The sequence below is a fragment of the Manacus candei genome, unplaced genomic scaffold, assembly GCF_025592945.1.
Source record: "Manacus candei isolate 608988 ecotype Guabito, Panama unplaced genomic scaffold, ASM2559294v1 h1tg000025l, whole genome shotgun sequence".
Taxonomy (NCBI): Eukaryota; Metazoa; Chordata; class Aves; order Passeriformes; family Pipridae; genus Manacus; species Manacus candei.
This window is the reverse complement of record NW_026138073.1, coordinates 10468921-10482239: the sequence shown is the minus strand read 5'-3', so window position 1 is coordinate 10482239 and position 13319 is coordinate 10468921. Positions and strand designations below refer to the sequence as shown.

The window sequence follows — 13319 nt, the reverse complement described above, 5'->3', positions numbered from 1 at the left end:
AATGGCTATGCTTTAATCCAAAGGATGGGTTTCATTACAGACTCCACCCCACTACTGCGGAAAAGACGCAACCAAAGGAAAAACACAGGCTCTGCAGAAATCAAGGTGCTAGTAATTAGCTTTATGTCAGATGCATCCAAGCAAAGAACAACACCCAGTGACAAACTGACCATAAAAAAAAAAGCTTTATTAACCCTTTTGCACCAGCAGTTCTTCAGGTATCCATTGCCAGCAATGGACTCCAAGCCAAGTAATCCAATTTTCTGCCCCAAGAGGTTAGCACTTTACATTCACTTACAAAGCTGAGTGAGGTACATTTTCAGAAGTAGAAAGATTTGGTTGCAAGTCCCATAAAAAGATGGAGTGTTCCTTGGCCATTTTAATAGAGTAAGAACTGGTATGGTCCTTGAGAACAGAATAATGCAGGCATTGGGAGCTCGAGGTGTCTCAGCTTCCAGGGAGAGCATGGTGACCACTAGAGCAAGACCAAGGAGTCCCTGGAGCACAATTCCTTCTCAATCTCTCTCTCTCTCTCAGGAGTGGACTCCATGCTGAAGTCACAGCCACTGGGTAGATCTCATCTACCAACAGTTTGGTTTGGAAATCCAGCCTGAGAAGATTAAGACTTTCCCTGGACATAAGCTGTAAACTCAGAGTGAGAGGAACAGAGAGACCTCAATGCTCAGTTAGGCTAAAGATAGAAAAATAAAACTGGTTCAACCAGAGGATATAATACTGCCTACAAATCAGGAGCTGAAGTTCAATGTAACCTGTATGCTTTTTCCCTCCCCAAGTCTTCAATCAAAAAAAGCATTTATATGGACACATACATAGTTCAAAAGGCACAGGAAGTAAAAGCATTTCTGAACAACCTCATGTGAATTTAACATCAGTATAACTGTAAAATAAATAAATATGTGCAAGATTAGAAAGATCACAACGTTCCCCTCTGTGACATATCTTATTTTGTAAAAAAAAAAAAATACACATACGTGCATACACACACCTCACTGAGAATAAAAAAAAAACAGTACATACAGCCTTTTATCAAACTCCTATACATACTTTTATAGGCATTCAGAACATCACCATAAGAAACATTTAAATTACTACCTTAAAACGTAACCAAAGGTGGTTTTTTCCCCTATACAACCCTATACTTATTTAGGTGTCTGCAATCCAGATAAGTAGAGTACATACAACCTCTCCCCCCAGCCCCAAGAGAAACTGCACTTTTTCAGTGGGGCAAATCTCTCTGGGTAACAATTCTTTTCCCCTCACAAAATACTCTGACAACTGCATATTCTGTAAACCAGCCGTAAGCTGCACGTGCATGTGGCACTCTGGGATAGCAATAAAGAACATGTGTTAACAGTGTTCCATTAAAAAAAAACCCAAAACATCAAACAACTCAAAATAAAATAGTAGTGGCCAGTTTACAGGTAACTTGGCAGCGGTTTATAGATGAGACAAAAATCAAGGTGCTTAAATTTACAGGACAGTCAACATTCCTCCCAAAAAAGGGAACACAAAGATAAAAACAAACCTCTCTCAGATGCTGTTGGACTCTTAGCTAATCACTTACAGTGAGTACAGTTCTATTGCAGTTTTCTTTTTCAAGTTTTGCTGGAAGAATTCAGCAAAGTATTTGGGACGTGGGAGTAAGGAAAGGGAGAAACTCAACATGAGCTACAAACTGATTCACAGCTAAGTTAACATTTAGAATCTAGCTTTCTAAAACAAAGATTTTAGAGCATCTCATTTTCATGGCATAGAACGTTAATTTTGTTACATGTGACACTTTATTCCAGTTTTCTGCCAAAACATGGGCCAAAACAATTATGGTTTTTGTGTGTGGAAAACACTTGCAAATTTTAGCTCTTAATTCCTCGACGCCACTGGCTCCAGCAGGAAACCAATGGAAAGAAACTTTTAACTGTCATAGGCAGGATTATAAATTTGCACTTGTTAGCTGTAGAATACTTGGTTTCCTGTGAAAACAGTAAATATTACCTCAGTTTGAAGTGTAATACAGTACTTCTCCCTGAAACAACACTGTACAGCAGTCTGCCTCAGCCTCCCCGACCACCAGGCAGACAGGGTATCTTACACAGGCACATCAAGTGGGATTTACATTTTTTAAGAAAATCTTTCAGCTGCAACTGTCTTTAGCAAATCACAAAGAGTGCAACCATACTTCAGTTCTCCTACTTTTCATATTTTCCTCGGAAAAAGACCCATATAGTTATCTCACTCTGTCATGATTGCCCAATTTGTTTTCAAGTAACTGTTCTTAATAATGGTCATTCCAGATCCTGTAAGTTTATTGTGCTTCCAGTGAACTGAGAGTTATCAGAACCTGCATCATCTTCAGTGGAATTGTGTGGTTCCTGTTAAAGCAAACAGACAGCATGAAGAGTTCAGTACTTTCACCTCTAGATGCTTTTAGTGCTTATCAGCAAGATTACCTTGACATTTATTCAACAGCACAGCAGTGTTTTGAATGGTTCAAGGGAACCCCAAAGCTTTCCTACTTTGGGGATCCACCCAAACAATGTTGCTGCAGTTTTTCTGTGGAACACTTCAGATGAGCATTTAAATTTAAAATTGCTATTTGGTTTTCCTCCATTAACTCTCCACCATGGCCAACAACCCTACTCTTCTTGTATTTCTAGGTTTAGCACAGTAAGGTGCCCCTCCTCAATAAAAAAAGCTTTATTTTCTACCTAGGAGAAGCCCACTTGGCAAGAATAGGTGCATTGCAGAGTTTATCAAAACTGAGAGCCCCTGAGCAGGCTTTGTAACCTGCCATTCCCATATGGACACCACTCTGAAATCTAGGCTGAAGATTCTACTTCCCACTTCTTATCCTTCCTGTAGCCTGTTACATTCCAATTCTGATTCTTTATTGACCCACCTACTATCTGCAGGCTGGGATCAGGAAAATAAGGATGGGGGCACTTCAGAATAAATGAGTAACATTTAGTTATTCATTACTCAGTAACAGAGGAAGAGAAACAACCACCTATGATGTGTCAAAGGTTAGTAACAGACACAAGATAAATTGTGTAATGCAGCTCTCTGCTTACTACTTTGTGTGAGTGAAATTAAACTCCCAATAGAAAAAAAGGTACTTTCATTAGGCAGAATGTGAGTGTTTACAGTAAACTGTCTTCACTTTCAAGCAAGGCAATAAAACCCAATGGCTTGACGTGCTGTACCTGAAGTATGTGAACAGGTAAATCCACTGTAAGCTGAGAATGTGATGAGGAGGACTGGGAGCTCAGCTGAAAGGGCAAATCTCCCTCTCCTGGGGAATCATCCTGTGAACACAGAAATATGATAAAATTACACGACCCCCAGGCATCTCAGCACAATAGGGCAAATTTCACTCAGCCTCATGATGTTAAAAAATCTGCTAAAGCCACTGCACTGTACTAGTAAGGCCCAGATCTACAAACATGTACAAAGCTAACTACCACTGAAATCTGAACCCAACCCAGAGTACAACCTATTATCCTGTCTTCATCAGGACCACTGGCAAGATCTGAAAAGGAAGGAATTGTTCATCTTCCAACAAATGTAACACTCAGAAATGTGAAACAAGTTTCACCATGTTTGCATAAAGCTGATACTTAACATAAAAGTTACAAACTTTCATGTTTGTTATGTTACAAACACCCCTCAGAAAACCAGATGGATGGAGAACTCTGCCCACAGCTTCCTCCATACCATAGTTGTTTAGGAGTAAAGTAGAAGCAACTTACCCCTCTCTCTGAATACTACACAGATACACACCTGGCCAAAAACTATTACCTTTCATGCTCCTCTAATCAGTCCACACCAATTACTAGGTTGTTTTGGGTTTTTTTAAAGCTTCATTTCAACAGTTTAGAAAAATAACAGTTAAGGCTGAAGCTTCCTTTTGCAGGAATGTTTTCAAGTCAGTCTCATTTACTTACTTTAATATTTATTTATATTTTGTCTAATTACTATTTATACTTAAGTATTTACTTGTTTTAATATTTACTTGTTTTAATATTTACTTTGTAATTGAGATGTGGAATAATGTAAGAATACTGCAGAGCTCATGATCTCATCCAGGGGCAGCAGTACCTGAGTTCACAAACAGTCAAATTCTTCCACAAATGTGCCAATTTGGGTAACAGAGAAAATGAGCATGTTTTTTCTCCTTAGCTCTTACCTGAAGAAGCTGAATTTGCACATACTGAGCTCCAGTGGCAGGGTCCCTTATTGTCAGCCCTCCATTTGGCAGAACTATGTTGCCACCCAGTCGACTGCCAGGAGTCGATGATGAAAAGTTGGTAGGGCTTACTTTACCACCTTTGTTTTTCCTCTGACCAGAGCCAGATGCCCCTAAAAGAGAGCAGTTTTAATAGTTAGATGGTCAGAAACAATTAACCAAAGCATCCTGCTAGTACTTTTCAATTTTATGCAGCTATTTACACTACACAGCAAATGCCTGCAACAGTGCAATATAATTAAGCACCATCTGAAAATGCTAAAAGCTCTGAGTGAGCATCTTTTTACATGAACACCATTAAAACCACATCACAAACTGCTAAGCTTAGGGTTCACCCCTGTGGTAGCACAGAAATACTGGTATATTTGTGGAGCTATAGAAAGGAATTAGGAAGCAGAATTGCATTTTCTATTTTTAATTTTGCAATTCATTTCCTGAGAAGTCATGCACATCATTTTTCTAAACTGTAAAAAGAGTATAGTGAAGCTCATCTACTTTCAGAAAGATTTCAAGGACTGTTGGGTAGAATGGGCTACACAAATACAATTATCACAACTTAAGCTTCTTTCAGTTTAAAGCAAGATAAATCAGCTGCTGTATTACAAGCTGAAAACCAAAAACCTAATCAAAACAATTGCAAGGATACAGTCCTGTCAGCTCTGCGGGTTTTTGGGGTCTTTTTTCATCTATAATAAATGAAGGGCTTGGATAACTTCTTTTTAAACACTGAACTTCCCTCCATAGTATTCACTCAACCTAGTTAAACCAGTTAGAGATACAAGATGCTCTAGATCACTTAGAGAAGCAGTGGGTAGCATTAAGGCAATAGCTGGTGAAAGGTGGACTTGAAAGACTTGAGTAGGAACAGAAACAGGAGTTTTCTGAGGTCATTTCAGAAGACATTTGTAAAATGTAATTGCCTTTTTCAAATTAACAATTAAAAGACACGGTTGATGACACATGCACATGTCTAATACAAGGACACTCAGGACTGGTTTCATAATGCACTTATCCTTCCATGTGACAACTCACGGAACCAGACAGAATTTATACAGGTATGCATTTTACAAATACACAAACACAACAGTTCTCAAATCAGAACTAGTCTCTTAACTCACCTCAAAAATTATTGCCTTGATTTTCAGAGGAGGAAGGTCTAAGAGACAGCAAAGTGGAACTAAACTCTCTCTACATATATGGTATTCATATCAAAAGTATATGATATTCCACCCCAGCCCCAAAGGTAGACACAACTCAAACATCTGAGCTCGTGCAAGTCTAGTGAGCCATGGACCATGTTTGACCTGACAAAGGAGTAGTGTATAATTCACATCAGATGGCTTTGAGTCAAACTACAGTTTAAGAAGAAGAGGACACATCTGGAATCATGACCTAAACCACAGCCTGCACAAGAACTCCCTACAAGGCAAAAATCTGAGAGAGAGGTTTGAGTATTTCCAGATAATTAAAAAATAAATTCCTTAACACTGTATACACACTATCACTAAGAGAAACATACAAGCAAAATTCCAGCTGTTTTTATTGTCTGTACTGACTGAAAGAACGCCTTAAGTAAGACCAAAAGCATAAACAACAGAAAGCAAAGTGACCTTTTTTTTTGTTTTAATAAGAAAATAAAAAGCAGATGAAGAGATGGAGAGCTAGTGTCTTGTTAACAACCATGAAACATATGGTGCATCTTTCTTTGTAAACTTACTGTGAATTTGATATTCCACAGAATGTGATTATCCAGAGTAACAGATGGTACACCACATGCATAATCATTTTAACTGGATGGGACATTTAAGAATGCCGCTCAGAAACCTGCTCCCATTGCAGTGCCAAAAATCCTAAATAATTGTATTTAGTAAATCTGACAAAATTAATGGCTTCTCACCTGTGCTGCTGCCATTCCCTTTTTGTTTCTTTTTCTTGGCTAGTTGAATGGCTCTGTAGTCTGTTCTTGCAGACCCACTGCTCTCCTAGTGAAAAAAAAAAGCCCAGAGATGTAAAGTTTTTGGAATCAAGAACAAAGCAAGACAATGAACACAGACTGTTCTCAAATGCAGTTACCTTCTATGCTGCAAACACTGAATTCTAGTTTCTCTAATATTTTGATTAGTGTTTCAACAAACTCCCTATGTGTGTTCAATATTTGGAGTTCAACACACTAAGAAGTTAGGTCCGCATTTATAAACTTTCAGATTTTAACAAATATTTACTTTATAATGTAAACAGTCTGCAGCAACACAGTGAAGGAGAAAGGGAAGAGTACTTAAAACAAGAACGAGGACTGAGAGTAAAATGTTGCAGTTACTCTTACAGCCCAAATCTTTCCCTGGAATGAAATGCACAAGATATATCACATATTCTCCGGTATTCCTGCAAATTCCATTTCAGATGGATGGCTGCTTATTTTGAAAGGTTCTTCCTTAACTGTCCCCACCAGAATTCCAGTATTTCTTAAGAGAACTTATCACCACACTGAATCTACTTGTGACAACACACTACCACAACATAACATTCCATACCCTTTGTCAAAAAAGAGCCAAAATGTAAAATCTGAGAGAAAGGTCTCCCTGTAAGTAGCAAGGGATACTCCCAAAGTCAGGCTGTCTCAGTCAGCTAGGGGTAAAATGAATACAGTTACTCCATACCAAAAACGAGCTGCCAGTCACTGCCCCAAGATCCATTTCCTTCTGTGCACTGTAGCTCCCCGGAGGGTTGGAGAAGACAAACTGTGTCACTACTTTGCTGCCCTCTTGTTGACCAACAACGTCTGAGCACGGAACCAAATTCCTCTCAGCTTTAACTGGCGCGAGTAACTCAGGCACGTTGGTACCGCTGAGGCTGCTGGAAGGAGTCAAAGTGGCCGTGTCGATGGTTAAATTATTGCTGGACGTCAAGCTGTGCACATCTTGACTGGAGTTCCTCACCGACAGGGACGCCAGCGAACCCAAGGCTTCGGCGTTGACAGTCTGTACATCATCCAAGTTTAAAGTGCTCTGCTGTAGAACTGCACCGCTTCCCAGCAGGAGAGAACTGTCCAGGCTCTGCGGCATGTCGCTGCTCGCCACCAGGATCAAGGGATCGACTGCCTGGCTTAAGGAATTGGTACTGGTGGGCAGGTTTCCTCCCAGTGTCGAGCCCACCGAAGCAACATCGATGGTGACGATCCCAGAGTTCACCAGTGCCATGTCTGTTGCAATTCCAGAATTGTTACCAGACACGTTGGAGAACAGGGATACAAGGTCTATGTTGCCGAGATCACTCTGCCCTGGACTAGTGAGTTCACTGCTGGGTGTGAGGGAGTTGGTTGCTTCGAGCTGAGTTAGGAGATCTGGAAAAGAAGAGTTTGATTATAAGAGAGACTTCTCAATCAGACAATGGAGAGGAAAAATATGAATGATCAAAGGAGGAAGCTTAAAATTCTGTATCCTCAGCCTACTAAAATACTTCCCAACTTCCCTTAAAGCAGATCTAAGAAAAAGCAGCTTACTGAAATAAGTTCACTCCTTTACTGAGAAGTTTCAGTTACAAAAGCACTTGCCAAAAAATAACACTGAGACAGTCCAAGCTAAGTCAGGCTGTAGAGGAGTGGAAAAAGGGGTGAAAAGAGAAGTTCTTTTAGACCTTGCTACTATTCTAGAGATGGCACGGACAGGGACAAGTTCTACTTCATTAAAAAACAATGAAATTTCTCACAATTTCACACAGGTCAAGTGCAGGTATCACTTTCTAATACTCAGAGGTCCCACTGAAAATTTTAGGGAAGGGAGAAACCAACTCCAGTTTCAGTAAAGATTCTGTCATTCATATCAATGGGACTAAGATTTCAACATTAGTAAATACGTATCTTCCTTAATCAAACATTTAATTTTCCCAATGCACCCCCTAACAGCCTGAAACAAACACTTTACCTGGGCTGAAGTTATGCTGTTTGACCATGTGCGTCTTCATACTGTGTTTGGAAGTGAGCAGTTTATTACAGCTGGAAACAGGGCACCGGGTCTTTAATGAGTCCACATCCTGAAGATGTTTTTTGGAGTGAATATACAAACTACTTCTTGCTGAAAATTTTGCACAACAGCCTGTAAGAAGATATACAAGGCTTTGAAATTTCATCTAATTTCAATTCATTGTTCATATTTAATGTCTTAAATCACAGCATCTCTGCAGAACTCTACTTGCTATTTTGCAGTGTCTGTGCACACACTCAGAGGACCCAGAAGAAATCAACGTCTGAGTGGGTAGGACAGTTCAACAAAATCAACGTCTGAGTGGGTAGGACAGTTCAACAACCTGTTTCTGACAAAAAGAAACCCTGAATTCATCCAATATAAAGCACAACCTTTCCACACTACGGCATTTTAAACTCTTCATGATGACTTCTGGCAAGACCATAAAAAGGAGACACAATCACTAAGTAGAGCTTCTTGACTTTATAAAGCAGAATATTTCAGATCAGACTCAAAAATCTCTGTTCCTGGAGTCCTGCTGAAGTGATGGAGGTAGTCAAGCTAGAGCACAAACTACAGTTTTCTCTATAATCCATAACTTCGGGAATGATCACTTGTTTAGTTGCAATGTCTTCTGTTCAGTTTTACCTCTTCAAACTGTTAGAAAGACACTCTAAATTGTTCCAATCCTGTACCAAGCTCACATTTGGGGGAAACACACACACTCTTTAGGCAAAAATACACACTGGTTACCAGTAAACACACAACAGTGGAGCAATACCTTCTACTGGACACTCAAATGGTTTTGTACCAAGGTGAGTTATACTGTGGCCTTTCAAGTGTTCTGCTCTTGTGAAGGACTTCCCACAGCCTTCTACTGGGCACATGAATCTCCTGTCATCTTCATGTTTCCTACAAGGGAAGGAAATTGCCATGATTAAATCCACTGCTGCTTAGGTACTGCGAAAAAAAATACATAGATAAACAAACAGCCAGCGGCTTAGGACAGTGTAATCAGAAAAAGCTTCCTTTACCTTTTATGTCTCAGAAGCTTGGACATACTGGTGAAAGACCAGCCACAGCCTTCAAAGTCGCAGATAAAAGGTCTTTCACCTTAAACAAAAAAAGATTACCTTAACCATTGAATATGAAAATACACACTGCTGCTAGAAAACATCAAAACCTGCTTAAAATAATTTAAGACAGAACAACTCAGCCACTCTGTCCTGCAATGCACTGCACAGTATTGTCATGCCCCTACACCCTTGTACAGTCTGGGCCTCCAGGCTACTGCATCTTTTCCTGTGCATCAAAGATCACAGATCAGATTTATCAATCCACCTCATATTAATCTGAGCTATCTTGAAGGTACTTTAATAACCAGTAAATAAGAGCAGTACTGAAAACAGAAATGTTCTTTCTTGTTTTCATGACCTGTGACTGCATCTTGATTACCATACAGTGAAGTATGTGAAGTTGATTTTCATCACATCTATGAACTTTAACTTAACAAAAGTGACACTTAAGAAAACAAAAAAAACCCCAAAACTCAACACTAAAGCCACAAAAACAGAGGACAGTAGAGAGTACACACAAGTGTCTTTAAAACATAAGAAGGCTGTATTTCAGCTTAGCAGTGGTCCTTGCAAGTCAGGAGTGCTTGCCTGAGTTGAAATTTACCTTCTTGCTGTTCCCAGCCTTGGCACAAACACTCCACATGGTCTGAGAGTTTTTCAGCTGTTTGTTTTGACCAACACTTTGAAGGTCTATGAATTTGGGAGTAGAGCTGGGATAGTTTTGCTGGACAGAGTGCACAATGACAGAAACCACAGCTTTGCATGTCCCTAACTACTTTGTATTTGGCCAGTTGATTCAGCAGACTCCTACCCCTTCCTCGCAGAAGGTCAAGAATCACTGACTCCAAATAATTCCTGTCACCCTTCCTCCCTTCATGACTTTCAGTTTTTCCAGCAAACTGAAGTCCACTCTTCACATAACTATCTTCCATGTACTTCCCCAGGTACAAGTCAGGCCTGTGAATACCTGTGTGACTCCTCATGTGGATTTTCAGTCGGCAGGCTTTGTCATACTGCTTGTTACAGCCAGGGAACGAGCAGGTGAACTGCTCTTGCTCTCTGAAGTGGGCTCGGTTATGGGAGAATAATGCACTCATTGTGATAAACGTTCTCTCACAGCCTGGGGAGAGAAGGGAAACAGCAATAAAAATCAGGAAAATTGCACTCTTTTCTCCCTTCCAGCTTTTAGCGAGGCATCTTCATGATCCTTTTTCCAGGATGTTACATCCGAGAACATAAAAAAAACCAAACAAACAGTGCAATCCTACACTACGTTACTCCGAGGAAATACAACTGTTTACCCAAGGTGGGCAATGAAAACCCGCACAGCCCGGGTTAAGGTGCACCACTGGACAGTGATGCTGTGTCTTGCCGTGCTTCACAAAGTCACGGGAGCAAAGGCGCAGCGTCCCCCAGCTGCCAAATTAGATGGAGGTCTTTGATAGCTGAGGCGAAGTCTCAGGGGAGACCCGTCAGGGAGACGAAGGAGGGGTAGCGGGGAGGACAAGTGAGGTGGGATGCCGGTTCTTCTGGGCGGGGGAGGGAAGGCAGCCCATCCCCAGAGGCGGCTTACCGGGGAAGTCGCAGCGGTAGGGCCGCTCGGGCTCCAGGTGGCTGCGGCGGCGGTGGGCGGCCAGGCGGGCGGCGCTGGGGAAGCGCTGCCCGCACGCCTCGCACTTCTGCGCCGCCTCCTGCTCGTGGGCGCGGCTGTGCGCCCGCAGGTTGTACACGGTGGTGAAGCGCTTGGCGCAGCCCGGCGCGGCGCAGGCGAACGGCCGCAGCTTGTCGTGCGAGTGCAGGTGCCGCCGCAGCTTGTAGGCCGTGGCGAAGGACCAGGCGCAGCCCGGCACGGGGCAGCCGAAGGGCCTCGCCGCCGCGCCCCGCCCGTCCTCCCCGCCGCCACCGCCGCCGTGCGCCGACAGCCGGTGCAGCCGCAGCTGCTGCTTGCGGGGAAAGGCCTCCCCGCAGCGCGGCTCCGGGCACGGGAAGGCGGGCGGCGAGCGCGGCCGCGGCCCGCCCGGCGGCTCGGCGGGGCTGGAGGCGGCGCTGGGCGGCGCGGCCCCCGCGGGCTGCTCGGCGCCGGGCCCCAGAGTCAGCACGCCGTTCTCGATGCGCACCAGCAGGCTCTGGTTGTTGATGGTGATGGTCCCCGAGAAGGCGCCGTCCTCCGCCGCGCCACCATCGCCGCCCGCGGGGGGCAGCGGTGCTGACGGCGGGGGAGGAGGAGGAGGAGGAGGAGGAGGCGGCGGCGGCGGCGCCGAGCCGGGGGCCTCCTCCGGCGGCTCAGCGGGCGGCGGGCCGGGCTGGGCGCGCCCCGCTTCGCCGCCGCCCGCGCCGCGCACCACGTTGAAGACGAGCAGCAGCCCGTCGCTGTCGGGCGCGGGCCCCGCCGGCGGCGCGCTGGGCGCGGGGCTGGCGCCGGGCTCCGGCTTCTCCTCCACCAGCAGCACCGGGAAGCTCACGTAGAGGCCCGGCGCGATGGTACTGCCGGCGGGGGAGGGCGGGGCGGTGGCGGGCGGCGGGTCCCAGCCGGGCGGCGGCGGCGGCGGCGCGGCGGGGCCGCCATGTTGCGCGGCGGGCCGGGCCCGGGCCGCCTCCGCGGCCGGCAGCCCCTGCGTTTCCATCTTGGGGGTCCCTGTAGCAGCGCCTGAAACCGGAGCCGCGGGGCGGGGCCGGCGCGGGCCGGCGCGGAAACACGGACAGCGGAGTCACGGACGGGGTGGAGCGGGAGGCGCCGGGGAAACCCGGAGAGTGGATTACCGGACGGAGCGGAGCGGGGCTGCCCCGCGGGGCAAGGCCGCCCCAGGCTGGTGTCGCGAACCGCGATATCCAGAGGGGGCACCGCTGGAATCATCTCGGGTCCTTGGGGGTGTTTATTCCGGTGTTTATTCCCGCTGATAGCCAGGAAGAGGCACAGAATTGTTAGGTCAGAGGGGACCTCGGGAGATCATCCCGTCCAACCCCCCTGCCAAGGCAGGAGCACCTGGAGCAGGTGACACAGGAACGCGTCCAGGTGGGTTTTGAATGTCTCCAGAGAAGACTCCATTACTTCCCTGGGCAGCCTGTTCCAGTGCTCTGCCACCTTCACTGTAAAGAATTTCTTCTTCATGTTGAGGTGAAACTTCTTGTGTTGTAGTTTACAGCCATTGCTCCTCATCCTGTTGCTGGGCACCACTGAAAAGAGTCCAGCATCATCCTCTTGACGCCCACCTTTGAGATATTTATATGCATTAATAAGATCCCCTCTCAATCTTCTCTTCTCTAGACCAAACAAGCCCAGCTCATGCAAGCTCCCCTCGTAAGAGAGATGCCCCAGCCCCTTATCATCTTTGTGGCTTCCACTGGACCCTGTCCAGTGGCTCCTTGTCTTTCTTGTACTGAGGAGCCCAGCCCAGAACTGGACACAGCACTTGGAATGTGGCCTCACTAGGGCTGAGTAAAGGAGGAGGATCACCTCCCTCAACTGCCATGCAGGAGCAATACTGAGGTTGCAGCCACACCCAGAGAGCTGTGATAGGTTTAGCAAAACACCCCGTGCACCATCAGTGGAAATACAAAAATAGTGCTACAGACCAGCCCTGAGTGATGCAAAGTCCCTGTTCAAGCACAGCCATGTCACAGCATCACCCAAGATAGACCAGCAGAAAGCAGGGACTGGACAGAAGAGGGTAACGGAGCAAGTGCTGAACAGAGGGGAAAAGGCTGCCAAGGAGGGAGGGAAAGAGGACAGAAAAAAACAGGCTGAGGGTAAGAAAGAGGCTCTAAAATGACACCCTGTTGCTGAAGTCTGTTGAAGCTATGCAGAAAAACCCAATCTTACAAATTCAGCTGATGCATAAAACTTTTTTTTAAATTCTCATTCTTGGGCAAAGCTTTCTTTAGGAGAATGTTCAGCTGCCCTCTGGCTCTCCATCACCTAGGGAAAAGGCAAAATTATCCTGTATTTGCCATAGAAATTCAGTAGTTCTCTCCTGCCGTGGGACCGACGAGCAGTCCCAGCAGATGGTGCTGTGATCCTTC

The 13319-nt window shown here is 45.0% G+C and overlaps 1 protein-coding gene across 1 annotated transcript; it reads right to left on the bottom strand.

Annotated features, from left to right (window-relative positions):
* Nucleotides 1–166: 166 nt before the first annotated feature.
* ZXDC (ZXD family zinc finger C) lies at nucleotides 167–12950 on the bottom strand. The gene is made up of 10 exons (XM_051788884.1): nucleotides 10873–12950; nucleotides 10267–10419; nucleotides 9258–9336; nucleotides 9005–9135; nucleotides 8185–8355; nucleotides 6922–7604; nucleotides 6162–6246; nucleotides 4205–4377; nucleotides 3222–3323; nucleotides 167–2390 (listed from the first exon to the last, which is right to left on the bottom strand). The coding sequence occupies exons 1-10, from the start codon at nucleotides 11921–11923 to the stop codon at nucleotides 2304–2306; spliced, it is 2715 nt and encodes a 904-aa protein (XP_051644844.1). The 5' UTR covers nucleotides 11924–12950; the 3' UTR covers nucleotides 167–2303.
* Between the last annotated feature and the right edge of the window lie 369 nt (nucleotides 12951–13319).

Bases quoted from the DNA above. Each gene is read 5' to 3' on its own strand.
- ZXDC (XM_051788884.1), bottom strand. From the start codon at position 11,923: ATGGAAACGCAGGGGCTGCCGGCCGCGGAGGCGGCCCGGGCCCGGCCC. The intron at 9,136-9,257 runs GTAAAGGAAGCT...CTTCCCTTGTAG, and splicing joins AAGCTTCTGAGACATAAAAG to GAAACATGAAGATGACAGGA. The intron at 3,324-4,204 runs GTAAGAGCTAAG...CTGTGTTCACAG, and splicing joins TGCAAATTCAGCTTCTTCAG to GATGATTCCCCAGGAGAGGG.